The sequence below is a fragment of the Carcharodon carcharias genome, chromosome 4, assembly GCF_017639515.1.
Source record: "Carcharodon carcharias isolate sCarCar2 chromosome 4, sCarCar2.pri, whole genome shotgun sequence".
NCBI classification, from domain to species: Eukaryota; Metazoa; Chordata; class Chondrichthyes; order Lamniformes; family Lamnidae; genus Carcharodon; species Carcharodon carcharias.
The window spans coordinates 136,031,008-136,045,534 of NC_054470.1; the positions used below are offsets into that span (position 1 = coordinate 136,031,008).

A 14,527-nucleotide genomic window follows, 5' to 3' on the forward strand; every position below is an offset into this window, starting at 1 on the left:
TCCGTCGACCGGACACGCCCTGGCGTGCCTTGTTGCCATCCGGCGGCGGAGGCCCCCGATGGGAGGCCCTCTACGGAGGTGTCCTCCCCCTTTCTATCGGGGACCTGGGTTGGAGGGTGTTGCATGCAGCAGTCCCTTATAATAAGAGGATGCATAGGTTCACGGACTCTCAGGACACGTGCCCTTTTTGCGGTCTTGTGGAGTCCGTGGACCATGTATACATAGGGTGTTGTAGGCTGCACTCCCTTTTTAGTTATTTGAAAAACCTTTTATTGATGTTTTGTTTGCACTTCAGCCCCACGCTCCTGATCTATGGGCACCCGGTGCGGAAGGGGGTCGGGAAGGAGGAGGACCTCCTCGTGAACCTGCTCCTGGGCCTGGCCAAGTTGGCAATTAACAGGTCCAGGCAGCGGGCGATCGACGGGGGAGTCCCGCCCGATTGTTTGTCCCTCTTCCGTGGCTACGTTCGCTGCCGGATGTCCCTGGAGAAGGAGCACGCGGTGTCTGCTGGCACTCTCGAGGCCTTCCGTGCTCGGTGGGCACCGCGGGGACTGGGGTGTTTTGTTGACCCCTTTAATCACATTTTGATTTAAAGTTTGTAAGTTTCCTTTAAACTTTGTTCTTGGTTTTACAGCTGACCTGAATTAGGGGCTGTGCCTGATTTATCCCAATTTTGTTGATTTGGTTTTCATTTAAAAGATTATCAAGAGTTCAAATCTCACAATGGCAAACTATGAAACAATGTAACTTCATCTGAAACAGATGGAAACATGTTTGTACTTGAAAGAGTTACATGCTTGCTATTGGTGTGGGGGAAATGGTGGCATAGTGGTAATGTCACTAGACTAGTAATCCAGCATCCCAGTCTATTGCTCTGGAGACATGGGTTCAAATCCCACCATGGCAGCTGGTGGAATTTAAATTCAATTAATAAAATCTGGAATTATAAAGCTGGTCTCAGTAATGGTGATCATGAAACTCTCATCAATTGTTGTATTTAGCTTGGCCTAAATAGCCAAGTGGTTATGGTACTGGGTTTGTAACCCTAAGATCAAGAGTTCAAATCTCACAATGGCAAACTATGAAACAATGTAACTTCATCTGAAACAGATGGAAACATGTTTGTACTTGAAAGAGTTACATGCTTGCTATTAGTGATTGGTGGTGTATAAGGACAGCCAGGATCCTTTGTACATCAACATTTCCCAATCTATCACCATTTAAATAATATTCTGCCATTCTGTTTTTTCTACCAAAGTGGATAACATCACACTTATCCACGTTACACTGCATCTGCCATGTATTTGCCCACTCATTCAACTTGTCTAAATCACCTTGAAGCTTCTTAACATCCTCTTCACCATTCACATTCCCACCTAGTTTTGTGTTGTCAGCAAACTTGGAAATATTACATTTGGTTCCCTCATCCAAATCATTGATATATCTTGTGAATAGCTGGGACCCAAGCACTGATCCCTGCTGTACCCCACTAGTCACCACCTGCCTTTCTGAAAAAGACCCATTTATTCCTGCTCTCTGTTTCCTGTCTGCTAGCCAATCCTCGATCCACGCCAATATATTATCCCCAATCTCATGTGCTTTAATTTTGCACATTAACCTTTTGTGTGGGATTTTATCAAAAGCTTTCTGAAAATCCAAATACACCACACCTTCTGGTTCTTCCTTATCTATTCTGCTGGTTACGTCCTCAAAAAATCTCCAGTAGATTTGTCAAACATGATTTCCCTTTCATAAATCCATGTTGACTTTGTCTATTTCCGTTATATTTCCTAAGTGCTCTGTTATCACATCTATTATAGACTCTGACATTTTGCCTACTGCTGATGTTAGGCTAGCCGGTCTGTAATTCCCTGTTTTCTCCTTCCCTCCTTTTTTAAATAGTGGGGTTACATTTGCCACCCTCCAGTCTGCCGGGACTGTTCCAGAATCTACAGAATTTTGGAGGATGACAACCAACGTATCCACTATTTTCATGGCCACCTCCTTTAGTACTCTGGGCCTGGGGATTTATTGGCTTTCAGTGCCATTAATTTCTCCAGCATTGTTTTTTTAGTAATATAATTTCCTTCCATTCCTCCTTTGCACTAGACCTTTGATTCCCTAGTACTTTTGGATTAGTTGTGTCTTCCTCTGTGAAGACAGAACTAAAGTAGTTGTTTAATTCCTTGTTCTCTATTATAAATTCTCCTGTTTCGGACTGTAATGGACCTTCGTTTGCCTTCACTAATCTTTTTCTTCTTACATACTTATAGAAGCTTTTACTGTATTCTTTTATGTTCTTTGCAAGTTTACTCTCATACTCTATCTTTCCTCTCTTAATCAATCTTTTGTTCCACCTTTGCTGAATTCTAAACTGCTCCCAATCCTCAGGCTTGCTACTTTTTCTATCAACTTTATATGACCCCTCTTTGGATATAATATTATCCTTCTTTTCTTTTCTTAGCTATTGATGGCCCACTTTTCCTGTTGTGTGTTTGAGCCAGAGAGGAATGTATAACTGTTGCAATGCATACGTTCATTCCTTAAATAGTAGCCATTGCCTATCCACCATCATGCCTTTTAATGAAGTTCCCCAACCTATCTTAGCCAAATCTGCCTCATACCTTCGTAGTTTCCTTTGTTTAGATTTAGGACCCTAGTTTCGGATTGGACCACTTCACTTCCAACCTAACAATGAATTCTATCATGTTTTGGTGCTGGCCCTCTAAAGGAGCAGTTCACCAATAGCCACTTCCCCACCTTCTCCTCGCACCCCTGCATATCCTTCCTTTTCAGATAATAATCCAGTTCCCTTCTTAATACCTCGATTGAATCTGCCTCCACTACACCCTGAAACAGTGCATTCCAGACCCTAACCACACACTGCGTGAAAATTTTTCCTCAGGTCATCATCGCTTCTTTTACCAATTACCTTAATCTTCCACCAGTGGGATTAGTTCTCTGGCCAGACCCCTCATGATTTTGAAACCTCTACCAAATTATCTTTCAACCTTCTGTTATCCAAGGGGAACAATCCCAACTTCTCCAATCTTCTCTACATAATTGAAGTTCCTCATCCCTGGAACCATTCTCAAGAATCTTTTCTGCAACCTCTCTAATGCCTTAACATCCTTCCTAAAATGTAGTGCCCAGAACTGGACTCAGTACTCCACATGAGACTGAAGCATTATTTTTTACAGGTTTAACATAACTTTATTGATTTGTACTCCATATCCCTATTGATAAAGCCCAGGATGCCATATGCTTATTAACTGTGCTCTCAACCTGTTCTGCAACCTTCGATGATTTATGCACATATGCACCTAGGTTCCTGTGCTCCTGCACTTCCTTTAGAACTGTTCCCTTTAACTTATATTGCCTCTCTGCATTCTTCCTACCAAACCAAATCACTTCACACTCTGCATTAAATTTTATCTGCCACTTATCTACCCATTCCACCAATCTGCCTATGCCCTTTTGAAGTTTTACACTGTTTCCTCACAGTTCGCAATAATTTCAAATTTTGTATCATCCACAAATTTTGAAATTGTGCCCTGTACACCAAGGTCAAGGTCATTAAAATGTATCAAGACAAGCAGGGTTCCTAACACTACCCCTGGGGAACCCCACTATTAACATTTTTCCAGTCCAATAAATAACTGTTAACCGCTACTCTGTAGCGGTTGCCTGTCAGTGAAGCCATCACTGCTTGTCTGCTCAGGCCTCAAGTTGAAATAACAATTGGGTCGGATCAATGAATAAATTTATTGCAGGGAATAGAGGTTAAAAAAATAAAGTTAATGGTACTTTATCTGAATGCAGAAGCATCTGTAATAAGATAGATGGACTAGTGGCAGAAATAGAAGTAAATGATTTAATCATCATTACAGAGACATGGTTGCAAGGTGATCAAGAGCAAGATTGGGAAATAAACATTTCAGTGTACATAACGGGTAAAATTTTTCACTCGGCAAGCAGGTGTGCTCGTGCGATATTTCAGTCGGCGGGCGCACACCAGAGTTGACAGTGTGCCCGCCGACAGTTAAAAGGCCTATTAAAGCCATTAAAAAGTTAATTGAAATAAATTTTTCACGGCCCATCCAACCTTACGGTTGTCAGGCAGGTGAAAACACCAAGTGGCATTTGCACTTTTCGGAAACCTCATCCATGAACGGGATGAGATTTCCAAAAGCAAATAAAAATAAAATTAAAACTTTCATTTTTCATTAATAACATGTCACATGAGGAGACATGTTTCATTATATTTTAATTTTTTAATTATTTTTTCATATAGCTTCATCTACCTGAGGCAACTGTCTCACTCCTCCCCCCGCCCGCACAGGCAGCGTTGAGCGCTGCTGCTTGTGTTTCATGCTGGGCGGGCCTTAATTGGCCCACCAGCGTGAAATTGCCTTCCGGGTCCGATTGTGGCCAACGGTCGGCTTCCTGACCTCCCCCTCCGAAGCCCGCACGCCAAGGGCAAAATTCTGCCAAATATTTTGGAAAGACAGACAGAGTGGCAAAGGAGGAGGGTTAGCCCTGATAGTAAAGGACATTAGTGAGAAAGGATCTGGTCTCAGATGGTGTTGAAGTAGAATCAGTGCAGGTGGAAATTAGGAATAGCAAGACTCAGATAATGCCTGTAGGAGTAGTTTGTAGGCCCCCTAAGTTATACCGTTGAATGGAGCATTAAACAAGAAATTATTGGAGCTTGTAACAAAGGCAATGTAATAATTGTGGGTGCTTTTAATCTTCATATAGTCTGGGACAATCAAATTAGCAAGAATGGTCTATAAGATGAGTTTCTAGAAGGTTTTCATGACAGCTTTTTGAGCAATACATTATGGAACTGAATAAGGATAAAACTATCTTAGATCTAATATTAGGTAATGAGGCAGGGTTAATTAGCAATGCCATAGTAAAAGAGCCACTGGGAAATGGTGATCATAGTACAATTGAATTCTATGTTAAGTTTGAAAGTGACATACTCTAACTACAATCAAGAATCTTAAACTGAAAGAAAGCCAATTACATAGATATGAGGGGAGAATTGGCTAAGGTTGTTTGGGTAAATAGATTAAAAGGTATGGTGGGATGCCTCTGTCCAGGGGAAGGGGGCCTGACTGCATCCCACATCTGTCCCCACTAAGTGAAAATTTCACCATACAGGTCACTTTTTTCCTAGGCATGTGCACCGAACAGGGAAATTTTCCAACTCAAGCTACTCGCCTGTGAGTCAAAATTCGGCCCTGTAAGCGGAATAGTTAAATAAATCATATTTAATAGTAACCTATTGAAAATGAAGCAGGAAATTCCTAGGCACAGTACCTGGATACTGCTATGATGTTCTGAAGAAAGAAATAATATTTATGGCTCTGTACCATGAGTTCTTCAATTGTCACTCTTAATATCATTGAAGAACAGGAGTTTTACCTTGCTGAGAATAATTTCCAATACTGATGGTCTCTCCCTTCTGTTGACCCTCCTCTAATTGCATCCCCTCGCCCCCACCACATCTCAAACATACCCTACCCATGTAATGCTTCAACTAACAAGCAAGTTGAAATAGCTGATATTTAATACTACTCTGGTTCATCCACTAAACCAAATCAGAAATTTGGAACCACAGAGATTGCATTCTACTTAAGTCATGTTGATCAGAATTAAATGTCAACTTTGAAAGTTACCTTCTTCTTTTGTATGGCGTTAGGACCAGAAGCTGTTATCACAGTTTTAATGTCGAGTTCCCTAACCAGTCCAATGCCCTACTGGAGAACAAGCATAACTCCAGGATATCACCCTCAAACTTGAATCAGGGGCAAGATATTATTATGTGCCCCATGGTTTGGCCAGGGTATCCACAGTTGCAGCAAGGTGAGATTTTAAAATGCCACTTGTCAATCAGTTGGCCACATCAGCCATGTTCACTCTGTATTCTATTGAGGATTGTCCACATGGCCCAGGGGAGATTAAAACTTGTTGTTGAGAAGTTTGGTTGTGTTTATTTGGAAGAGTGTTTTCTTCCCAAAAAAAGACTCTGACAGTTGAAGTACAACACAGATTGTGAAGAAATTCAGAAAAATGATAGTTCAGTGTTCAACTGTGGGCAGAATTTTCTGGCTGGTGAGCTGGCAGAGTGGGCGCAGGCGCGGACCTGATCGCCGCCCGCGATCAGGTCTGTACCGCCAGTTTACATGGGCAGGCCAATTAAGGCCCGCCCAGCGTGAATTGCGGCTCCCGAGGACAGCGCAACTGGGCGGGTGGCAGCGGGACTGCATTGACCGTTGGCTCCAACGGCGACCCGGTGTCCTGTTTAAAAAAGCTGCTGTTGCCTTTCAAAGGCTAGTGGAAGGGCTCCCCAGAGCGCTTCTGGTAAGCAGGCCAGGCAGAAGGGTATGGCAGGGCGGACAATTGCCTTGCTGCCCTCCTCGAGGAGGTGGCAGTACAGCGGGAGGTCCTCGTACCCCAGGACGGGAGGAGGAGGCCCCCCCTCATGACCAAATGTGCCTGGGAGGAGATGGAGGAGGTGGTGAGCTCCCAGAACATGGTGTGACGCACGTGGACTCAGTGCCGCAAGCGTTTCAGTGATCTCTTTCACTCGGGAAGGGTGAGTACCATGTTGGTATTGGTCACTTAACCCAGCAGGTAGGTTTTCCCCACGTTGCCCCCCCCACCATCTCGCCCAAGTCTGAGTGTAGTTACTGCATTGAATCATTGGCGGCATGTGTCCTTCGCTGGGTGGGCCAGCAGGCATTGCCCAGGCTGAGCTCACCCTGAGAGGGTGGTGGTGAGATGGGTTCTGCACCTGCAGCATGTTGGATACTGAGACCCACATTACTGTTTTGGGGGCAACCTGGAGAAGTTGCACCTAGGCACAGTGCTGGAACTCCAGGACATGACAAAGTCAGGGTGATGACATACTGGGAGGGGAGCTTCAAGGTGGTGTGGCACTGATCGATCTGCACTCCATGTGCTTGAGCCTCCTTGCTATGGAAGGTTAGACTTTGTGGTGTCAAATGTGATGTAAGCAGCATTTGGCCAAGTTGGGGGGGACAGGCCTGGCATATTTGTGAGTGTTTGGCAGCAGTGGGGATGTGTTCGGACCAGCAAGCCCTCACAGGGGCATTGACCTCAACTGCATTAGAGCCAGTGTGGGAGATGGGCTGGGCACCAAGTTTCCCAGCTCAGTGCCCATTCATCCATGGTGAGGAGGGAGGTCTGAACTGACCTCACGTCAGTGCAGCAGCTGCCTGTCGTCTTTGCGGCTCCTCTCAGGGCACTTTGGATGAGGGCAGCAGCTCCTTCACTCCTCTGCCAGTGACCATTGCATCTGGTGAGGCTGTGCCGACTGGTGAGAAGCCAGTTGTGGAACTGGCAGCTCCCTCCCAGATGGGGCCAGCACAGGCTCCACATGCCAGAGGATGGCTGCCAAGGTCATCGAGGCAAACAGGACAGCACAGTGAGCAAGCTGTCTCAGATGCCAGTCCCAGCAAGGGGGCAGCACCAAGACATTGCACCCAAAAGCATAAACTTAAGGCACCTTAGGCACACCACTGTCTAATCACTGGTGCTTTTGTGTTGGCCCGCAATGAGGTCTTTATGAGTTGGTGCGATGTTGAACACCTTTGTCATTTTGTTCTCTTATGTTCCTTTTGTTATACCATTATATTCAGATATGTCACCATGGCTGAGGGTGCCTCTTTTCTTCTGCAGATGGATGGTTATCAATAATGTTATGAGTGATTTGCAGGACATTCAGCTTTACTGACAAAGCCCTTAGTTAATGTTCCTATCCAGGCAGATTTTGCACTCAGGTATCGAGTATGGAGGCTGCAGCCCAGGCTTGTCCCGGAGGTCCATACGTGGTGTGCTAGCTGAAGGTTCATTGGATTAAAGCCTCCCAGGTGTCCCTGCCTCCCTGGAGTATGCCCAGGTCAGCGTCTATCTCCTCAACATTCCCCAATATGTGCTGATCCTCGGATTCACTGCTGGACTCATCGTGTGCAGTTGCAGCAACTGCGCCTACATCTTCTTCGTCCACAGCGTCCCCCCTTTCCAGCACAAAATTGCAGAAAGCGCAGCAGGCAATCACTATCAGCGACACACAATCTGGGGGTTACTACAGTGTGTCCTCTGAACGGTCCAGGCTTCGGAAGCACATTTTGAGAAGACCAATGGTTCCCTCCACCACAGCCCTTGTGGAGGTATGGCTCCGATTGTACCGCTGCTCAGCTTCTGTTCTTAAATGGCAGAGAGGCGTCATGAGCCACCTTCTGAGGGGATAGCCCTTGCCACCCAGCAGCCATCCATCCAGCCAGGCTGGAGCACTGAAGAGCCCCGGCACCTGGAAGTGTCTGAGGTTGTAGGTGTCGTGGGAGCTGCCTGGGTACCATGTACAAACTTGTAGAATCAGCATCTTGTGATCACACATTCATGGAGTGTAAGCCCTTCCTGTTGACGAAGGCACCGGGCTCACTTGCTGGCGCCTTGATGGTCACGTGTTCAGTCTATTGCACCCTGGACGTGGGGGAAGCCAGCAATGGCCGCGAAGCCTCTGGCTCACTCTGTCTGGCTTGCCTGGTTCCAATGGTAGTGGATGAAAGTCAATGCATGCCTGAGCAGAGCATCAGTAGCCTGCTTGACACAAGGGTGGACAGCTGATTAGGTGACACCGCAAAGATCACCCACCAACCCCTGGAAGGAGCCAGAAGCATAGAAGTTGAGGGCAGCTGTCACCTTTAGAGGCATTGGCATGTGGTGTCCACCCACAGAGTTTGTGGAGATCTCAGGCCCAATCATCTGGCCTCCTCCCCCTCCTAGCCCTCCCTTCCTCCTCAGATGAGGTGCCTCCAGTAGAAAGTTCAACTCCCAATCCCAGGCTAAGGAAAAGCTTCCTGAAACCTACAGGCCCAAAAACGATTCTTCACTACAGAGTGCTGACCTGAAGGTTGTGAGTTCAGTCCAAGCAGCTGGTGTGCGTTTAGAAGTATTGCAGCTCACAAAAGCAAGCACCAGCAACTTTGCAAATTAAATATTTGACAGAGCACTCTCACAACCTCACTGAGCCCTCTTATCCCGCCCATGGATGAGGTTTATATAGCTGTGCCCTACCCGCCTGCCCGTTGCGCCCATGTGACAACCCAAAGATCGCACGGGTGCTGAAAAATCACAGTCAATTGGCACCTCAAGAGCCTTAAGTAGCCCGTTAATTAATGGCGGGTTCGCATTGGAGATCATCACGTGCCCGCCCAATGAAATATTGCAATGGCGCATGGTGACGTCAGGTCCCACTCCCGCATGCCAACGGGAAAATTCTGCCCTGTGTGTATGAGGCTCTGTGGCTGATTTGATTACTGGTGACGTTTCTTTAAAAAAAAGGTCTTGGGGGCTAAAAACTCAACATAGCCTGATAATGAGCTCAAGGATCGTGATGCACAATTAACCATACTCATTGTGAAAATAATGTAGGCAGCCCGTAAACTTCATGCTGCCTGCTGATTTCTGGTGGTGTGCAATCCAGCACAGTTCATGTGTGGCCTGCAGCAATTAAAGCTATCTTGCACATTAAGAAAGCCTGCATCTCTGAAAATGGAGGTGCATTCTGACTGCAGCAGCTCCTTCAGCTCATTGGGAAACCCATTGGGAACAGAAGAAGCCTGAGTAATGGCACAGTAAACCAGAGAGAGGGTCCTAGGTTCTTGGCTATAGCATTAGAGGCCTTAGTATAGGAGGCTGCAAGGAGGAGGGAGATGATCTAAATGCCTTCACACCGTTCAGCATCACTCCCTGATAACCTGAACAATTTTTTACTAATCCTCCCACGACTCTGTAACAGAAAGTAAGTAGTAAAAAGCAACTAACCTGCAAGTTATGCAAGGATGGAAATAACTTTAAATAGAGCTGGTGGGGACTGGAGGAATCACTTGTGTAGTGGAACACATGCTTAAGAAAGGGCTTTACCTTGAGTGATGAGGTCCAAAATGGAAGGTTGAGTGTCAAATCTGTGTTAGACGCTAACTGACATCACAATCCCTACATACTTCTAGGCAGACACAGAACATCTGCATTATCCCCCTCAAAAACACAGCAATTGGCACAGGCTGTGTTGGAAGTGGTTGGAAGCACTTTATAACATCTGCACCTGCTCCCATAGCACCAGAAGCACAGGCACTATGGAGGAAAATTTTGCAGCTTTGAACTTTAAACAGTACTATTCTCACACAGCTCACGTGCCATTTGTACATGTATACTGGCTTAAGGGTTAGTCAAATTTACACAGCAGTTTGTATATGTATTTTAGCAGCACCTCCCATTTAATTGCATAGCTTAATTATGAGATACATTTGTCGAGAAATTAATTTACGTAGTGTTGCTTCTAGCAGTGCTGCACAGCATTTCATCAACTCACTGGGGCAGATCCCTGTGCAACCTAAATGTTGCATTCTTTAATATTATCAATGGACAAAGCTGCATGAGCCTTGTTAGTATTGGTCTGCAGTGCTGTCTAGTCTCTGACGAATTGCATAATTTGCATAGTGCTGCTGGAAGGGGAATTTTTCCTCCATTGTCCTGTGCAAAATATTCAGAGGAAAAAATTTCATGTGCACAAATAAAAGATATCAGTGTGAAGGTAATCTTCAGGTTTGTATGTTTGTAGTGATAACTTTTGAGTGCATTCAAAATCCTCATGAGTGCAACATGCTTGTGGACCTCACTGACTGTCATCATATGTAACGCTGAAAGATTTATAAAAGTCAACGGAGTCTGTTCCATTCCATAGGTGCTTAAAGCTATGATCCTAATTCACATTGTTTACTCTACAGTTAGAATACATTTTGGCAAATTCTTTATTTGCACAAATTAGTTAGTTGTAATTCTTGGTCTCATTTGTACCACTTATTCTATTGCTGAGAAAAGAGACATTTTGTCAAAGGTAGAAGCAAAAAACTACGGATGCTGGAAATCCAAAACAAAAATAAAAATACCTGGAAAAACTCAGCAGGTCTGGCAGCATCTGCGGAGAGGTCTGCCGGGACAGTCCTGTTTGTGGATTTTGGATAGGAGGTAGAAGCGGGCCGTCCGAGGTTGGGAGACTATGAGGTTGGAAGCTGTGGAAGGAAGATCTCCTGAGGAGATGAGGTCAGTGACAGTCCTGGAAACAATGGCTTGATGTTCAGTGGCGGGCTCATGGTCCGGGGGAGGTATGAGGAAGTGTCTGCGAGTTGACGCTCAGCCTCTGCGAGGTAGAGGTCAGTGCGCCAGACAACAACAGCACCACCCTTATCAGCAGGTTTGATGACAATGTCAGGTTGGACCTGAGAGAACGGAGTGCAGTAAGTTCAGAGAGACAGATTAGAATGGGTGAGAGGAGCAGAGAAATTGAGACGACTAATGTCACGCCGACAGTCCTCCATGAAAAGATCAAGAGAAGGTAAGAATCCAGAGGGAGGGGTCCAGATGGAGGGAGAATATTGGAGGCGGGTAAAAGGATCCATTGAACAGGGAGAGGACTCCTGCCCAAAGAAGTGAGCATGGAGATGAAGGCGGCGGAAGAAGAGTTCAGCATCGTGCCAAGCCCGAAATTCATTGAGATGAGGGCGCAAGGGTATGAAACTAATTCCTTTGCTGAGCACTGAATGTTCAGCATCGAAGAGGGGAAGGTCAGGGGGTATGGTGAATACATGGCCGGGGCTGGGATTGGAAGACGGGATGGGGACAGAAGGACAGGCAGGGGTGGAGGGTCTTGGATGGGTGTTGGTGTCGATGAGTTGTTGGAGCTTGCATTCCTTTGCACCTGAAAGAAAGAGACAAAGTTTCTTGTTGAGGCGTCGGATGAGCCGAAGAATAAAATGAAACTGGGGCCAAGGACAACTTAGGGACAGGGTACGGCGGTGCTGCTGGAGGGAGAGGTTGAGTGTGTTCATATGGTGGTGCATGGCACTGAGTGTGATCTCAGGATGTGACGAGAACGGCAGTTTGAGGTATGTCCCAGAGATACCTGTAATCCTGTGTGGGTTCGAAACATGAGCGATGGAACTTCAGTTGAAATCCACGTGGGGTAAGTATGAGACGGAGACAGTCACTGAGCAAAGAAATTTGGCTGTGAAAACGGGTTTTAGTAAACACCTTATCAAACACCAGGAGAGAAATGGAAAGCAATGAAGTTGAACAAGGCAAAAGAGAGATACGGAAATCCTGTTGGAGAGAAGAGCAATATTTCTTCAAGGTAGGCATTCCTGGAAGAGAAGTGGCAGTCAATTAAACACTAAGATAAAAGCAAAAAACTGCGGATGCATGGAAATCCAAAACAAAAATAAAAATACCTGGGAAAACTCAGCAAGTCTGACAGCATCTGCGGAGAAGAAGGCAGTTAATGTTTCGAGTCCGTATGACTCTTCAACAGAACGAAGTAAAAATAGAAAAGAGGTGAAATATAAGCTGGTTTTGGGGGGGGGTGGGTGGTGGGTGGTGGCGGGACAGGTAGAGCTGGATAGAGGGCTAGTGATAGGTGGAGATAACCAAAAGATGTCATAGACAAAAGGACAAAGAGGTATTGAAGGTGGTAATATTATCTAAGGAATGTGCTAATTAAGGGTAGAAAGCAGGACAAGCAAGTTTCAGATAGCTCTAGTGGGGGTGGGGTGAAGGGAAGGGATCAAAAAAGGCTAAAAGGTAGAGATAAAACAAAGGATGGAAATACATTTAAAAATAATGAAAATAGGTGGGAAAAGAAAAATCTATATAAATTATTGGAAAAAAAAGGGGGATCGGAAAGGAGCTGGGATGGAGGAGAGAGTTCATGATCTAAAATTGTTGAACTCAATATTCAGTCCAGAAAGCTGTAAAGTGCCGAGTCGGAAGAAATAGGTGCTGTTCCTCCAGTTTGCGTTGAGCTTCACTGGAACAATGCAGCAGGCCAAGGACGGACATGTGGGCATGAGAGTAGGGTGGAGTATTGAAATGGCAAGTGACAGGGTCATGCTTGCGGACAGGCCAAAGGTGTTCTGCAAAGCAGTCACCCAGTCTGCGTTTGGTCTCTCCAATGTAGAGGAAACTGTATTGGGAGCAACGAATGCAGTGGACTAAATTGAAGGAAGTGCAAGTGAAATGCTGCTTCACTTGAAAGGAATGTTTGAAATTTGACATTTTGTCAAAGCTTTTCGTCTTACAATCTCAAGGACAATTCGCAAGAATACAATGCAAGGGAAAACAAAGAATTTATACTGTATGAGAAGAGAGTACTGACTGGTTGGCAAGTGGACTCTGATTGGGAGAGACGTTGCCATGGAGAATGCACCAGTTAACTGTCTTTTAATTGCCAAACATTGTTTGAAATTTAAACCAGGCAGCTTGACTTTGATTGGTCAAGGCATTGCCCTGAGCAATGAACCAGTGAATGACTGTCAATTACTTTGTTTAGCTGAAACTGGTGCAATGTGTGTACATGTTCTTTCTGTTTGCAAAGAACAGGACCCTGTACATTACTATATGTAGCTTCCAGCACATGCAAATGCGTCACACAGTGAGCATGACTGACAATCTCAAACTCAAGTTCTGTGCCACCAAATGACTATAACCATTTATCCTCTTGATCTAATTACAACAACCATAATGCTGACTGTTTGTCAAACAGGACAACAGAAAGCTGTCTTCATAAGTTAAAGAACATCACATTTAACTGAATCTCCTGAGAATTAAGATGCTTTATTTTTCAGTACCTTGCTTATTTTTTTATTACTGTACAAAATAACACCTCAACACTGGAAATCAATTTATATACAAAGGATGTTTGATGCAAAACCAGTCTTTTTGCAATAGAGATGGCTAATTACAGTGCATTGCAATTAAGAGATGAGGTTACTGCATTGATTTAAGAATACTGTTTGTCGATCTATTTAATATCTATTATACTGATGGGACATTATATTAGACAATCAGTTCTAAAGATCAGAATGAGTTATAAAAGACAAATCAAATATTACAGTGAACCCTGATGTGCGTATATTTCAAACATACCCTTATTTGTAGCCATTCATAATGGATCAATCATAATTAATAATTGAATAATAATCCAAACAATAATGTACTGTCAGTAATCAGTGCTTATATGAATTTCTTTCAATAACTTCCCTTGTTCTGCGTATTCCCTCAGGTACAGAATGCTCGGCTTCTGGGGGCACACAGAAGTGACCAGCTCTGGAGAGGGGTTGTCAGTGTCACTCTAATTGAAGGCCGAGACTTAAAACCCATGGATCCAAATGGACTCAGTGATCCATATGTAAAATTCAAAATGGGTTGTCAGAAGTACAAGAGTAAGGTAATTGAATAATCAAGATAAAATGTTTTCGAGTAAGTACTTATTCAAATAATAATGATAACAATTAATTAAAATAATTAACAATGTTATTGTTAATAATGCATAATAATGACACAAAAGGCTCTGTGAATATTCTCTTCACTGGAACAAAAATACCTGGAAAAACTCAGTAGGTCCAACCGCATCTGCGGAGAGGAACACAGGCAATGC

At 44.6% G+C, this 14,527-nt stretch overlaps 1 protein-coding gene across 9 annotated transcripts in view; it reads left to right on the forward strand.

The window, feature by feature from the left end:
• mctp1a (multiple C2 domains, transmembrane 1a) overlaps positions 1–14,527 on the forward strand; it is a 733,548-nt gene that overhangs the window by 291,290 nt on the left and 427,731 nt on the right. For all 9 annotated transcript variants that reach the window (XR_005942877.1, XM_041186933.1, XM_041186932.1 and 6 more), the window contains one exon: positions 14,153–14,317. Coding sequence is in view for 8 of the 9 variants with exons in the window: in XM_041186933.1 (XP_041042867.1) it covers positions 14,153–14,317 (165 nt within the window). In the remaining variant the exon portion in view is untranslated. The remainder of the gene's footprint in view (positions 1–14,152; positions 14,318–14,527) is intronic.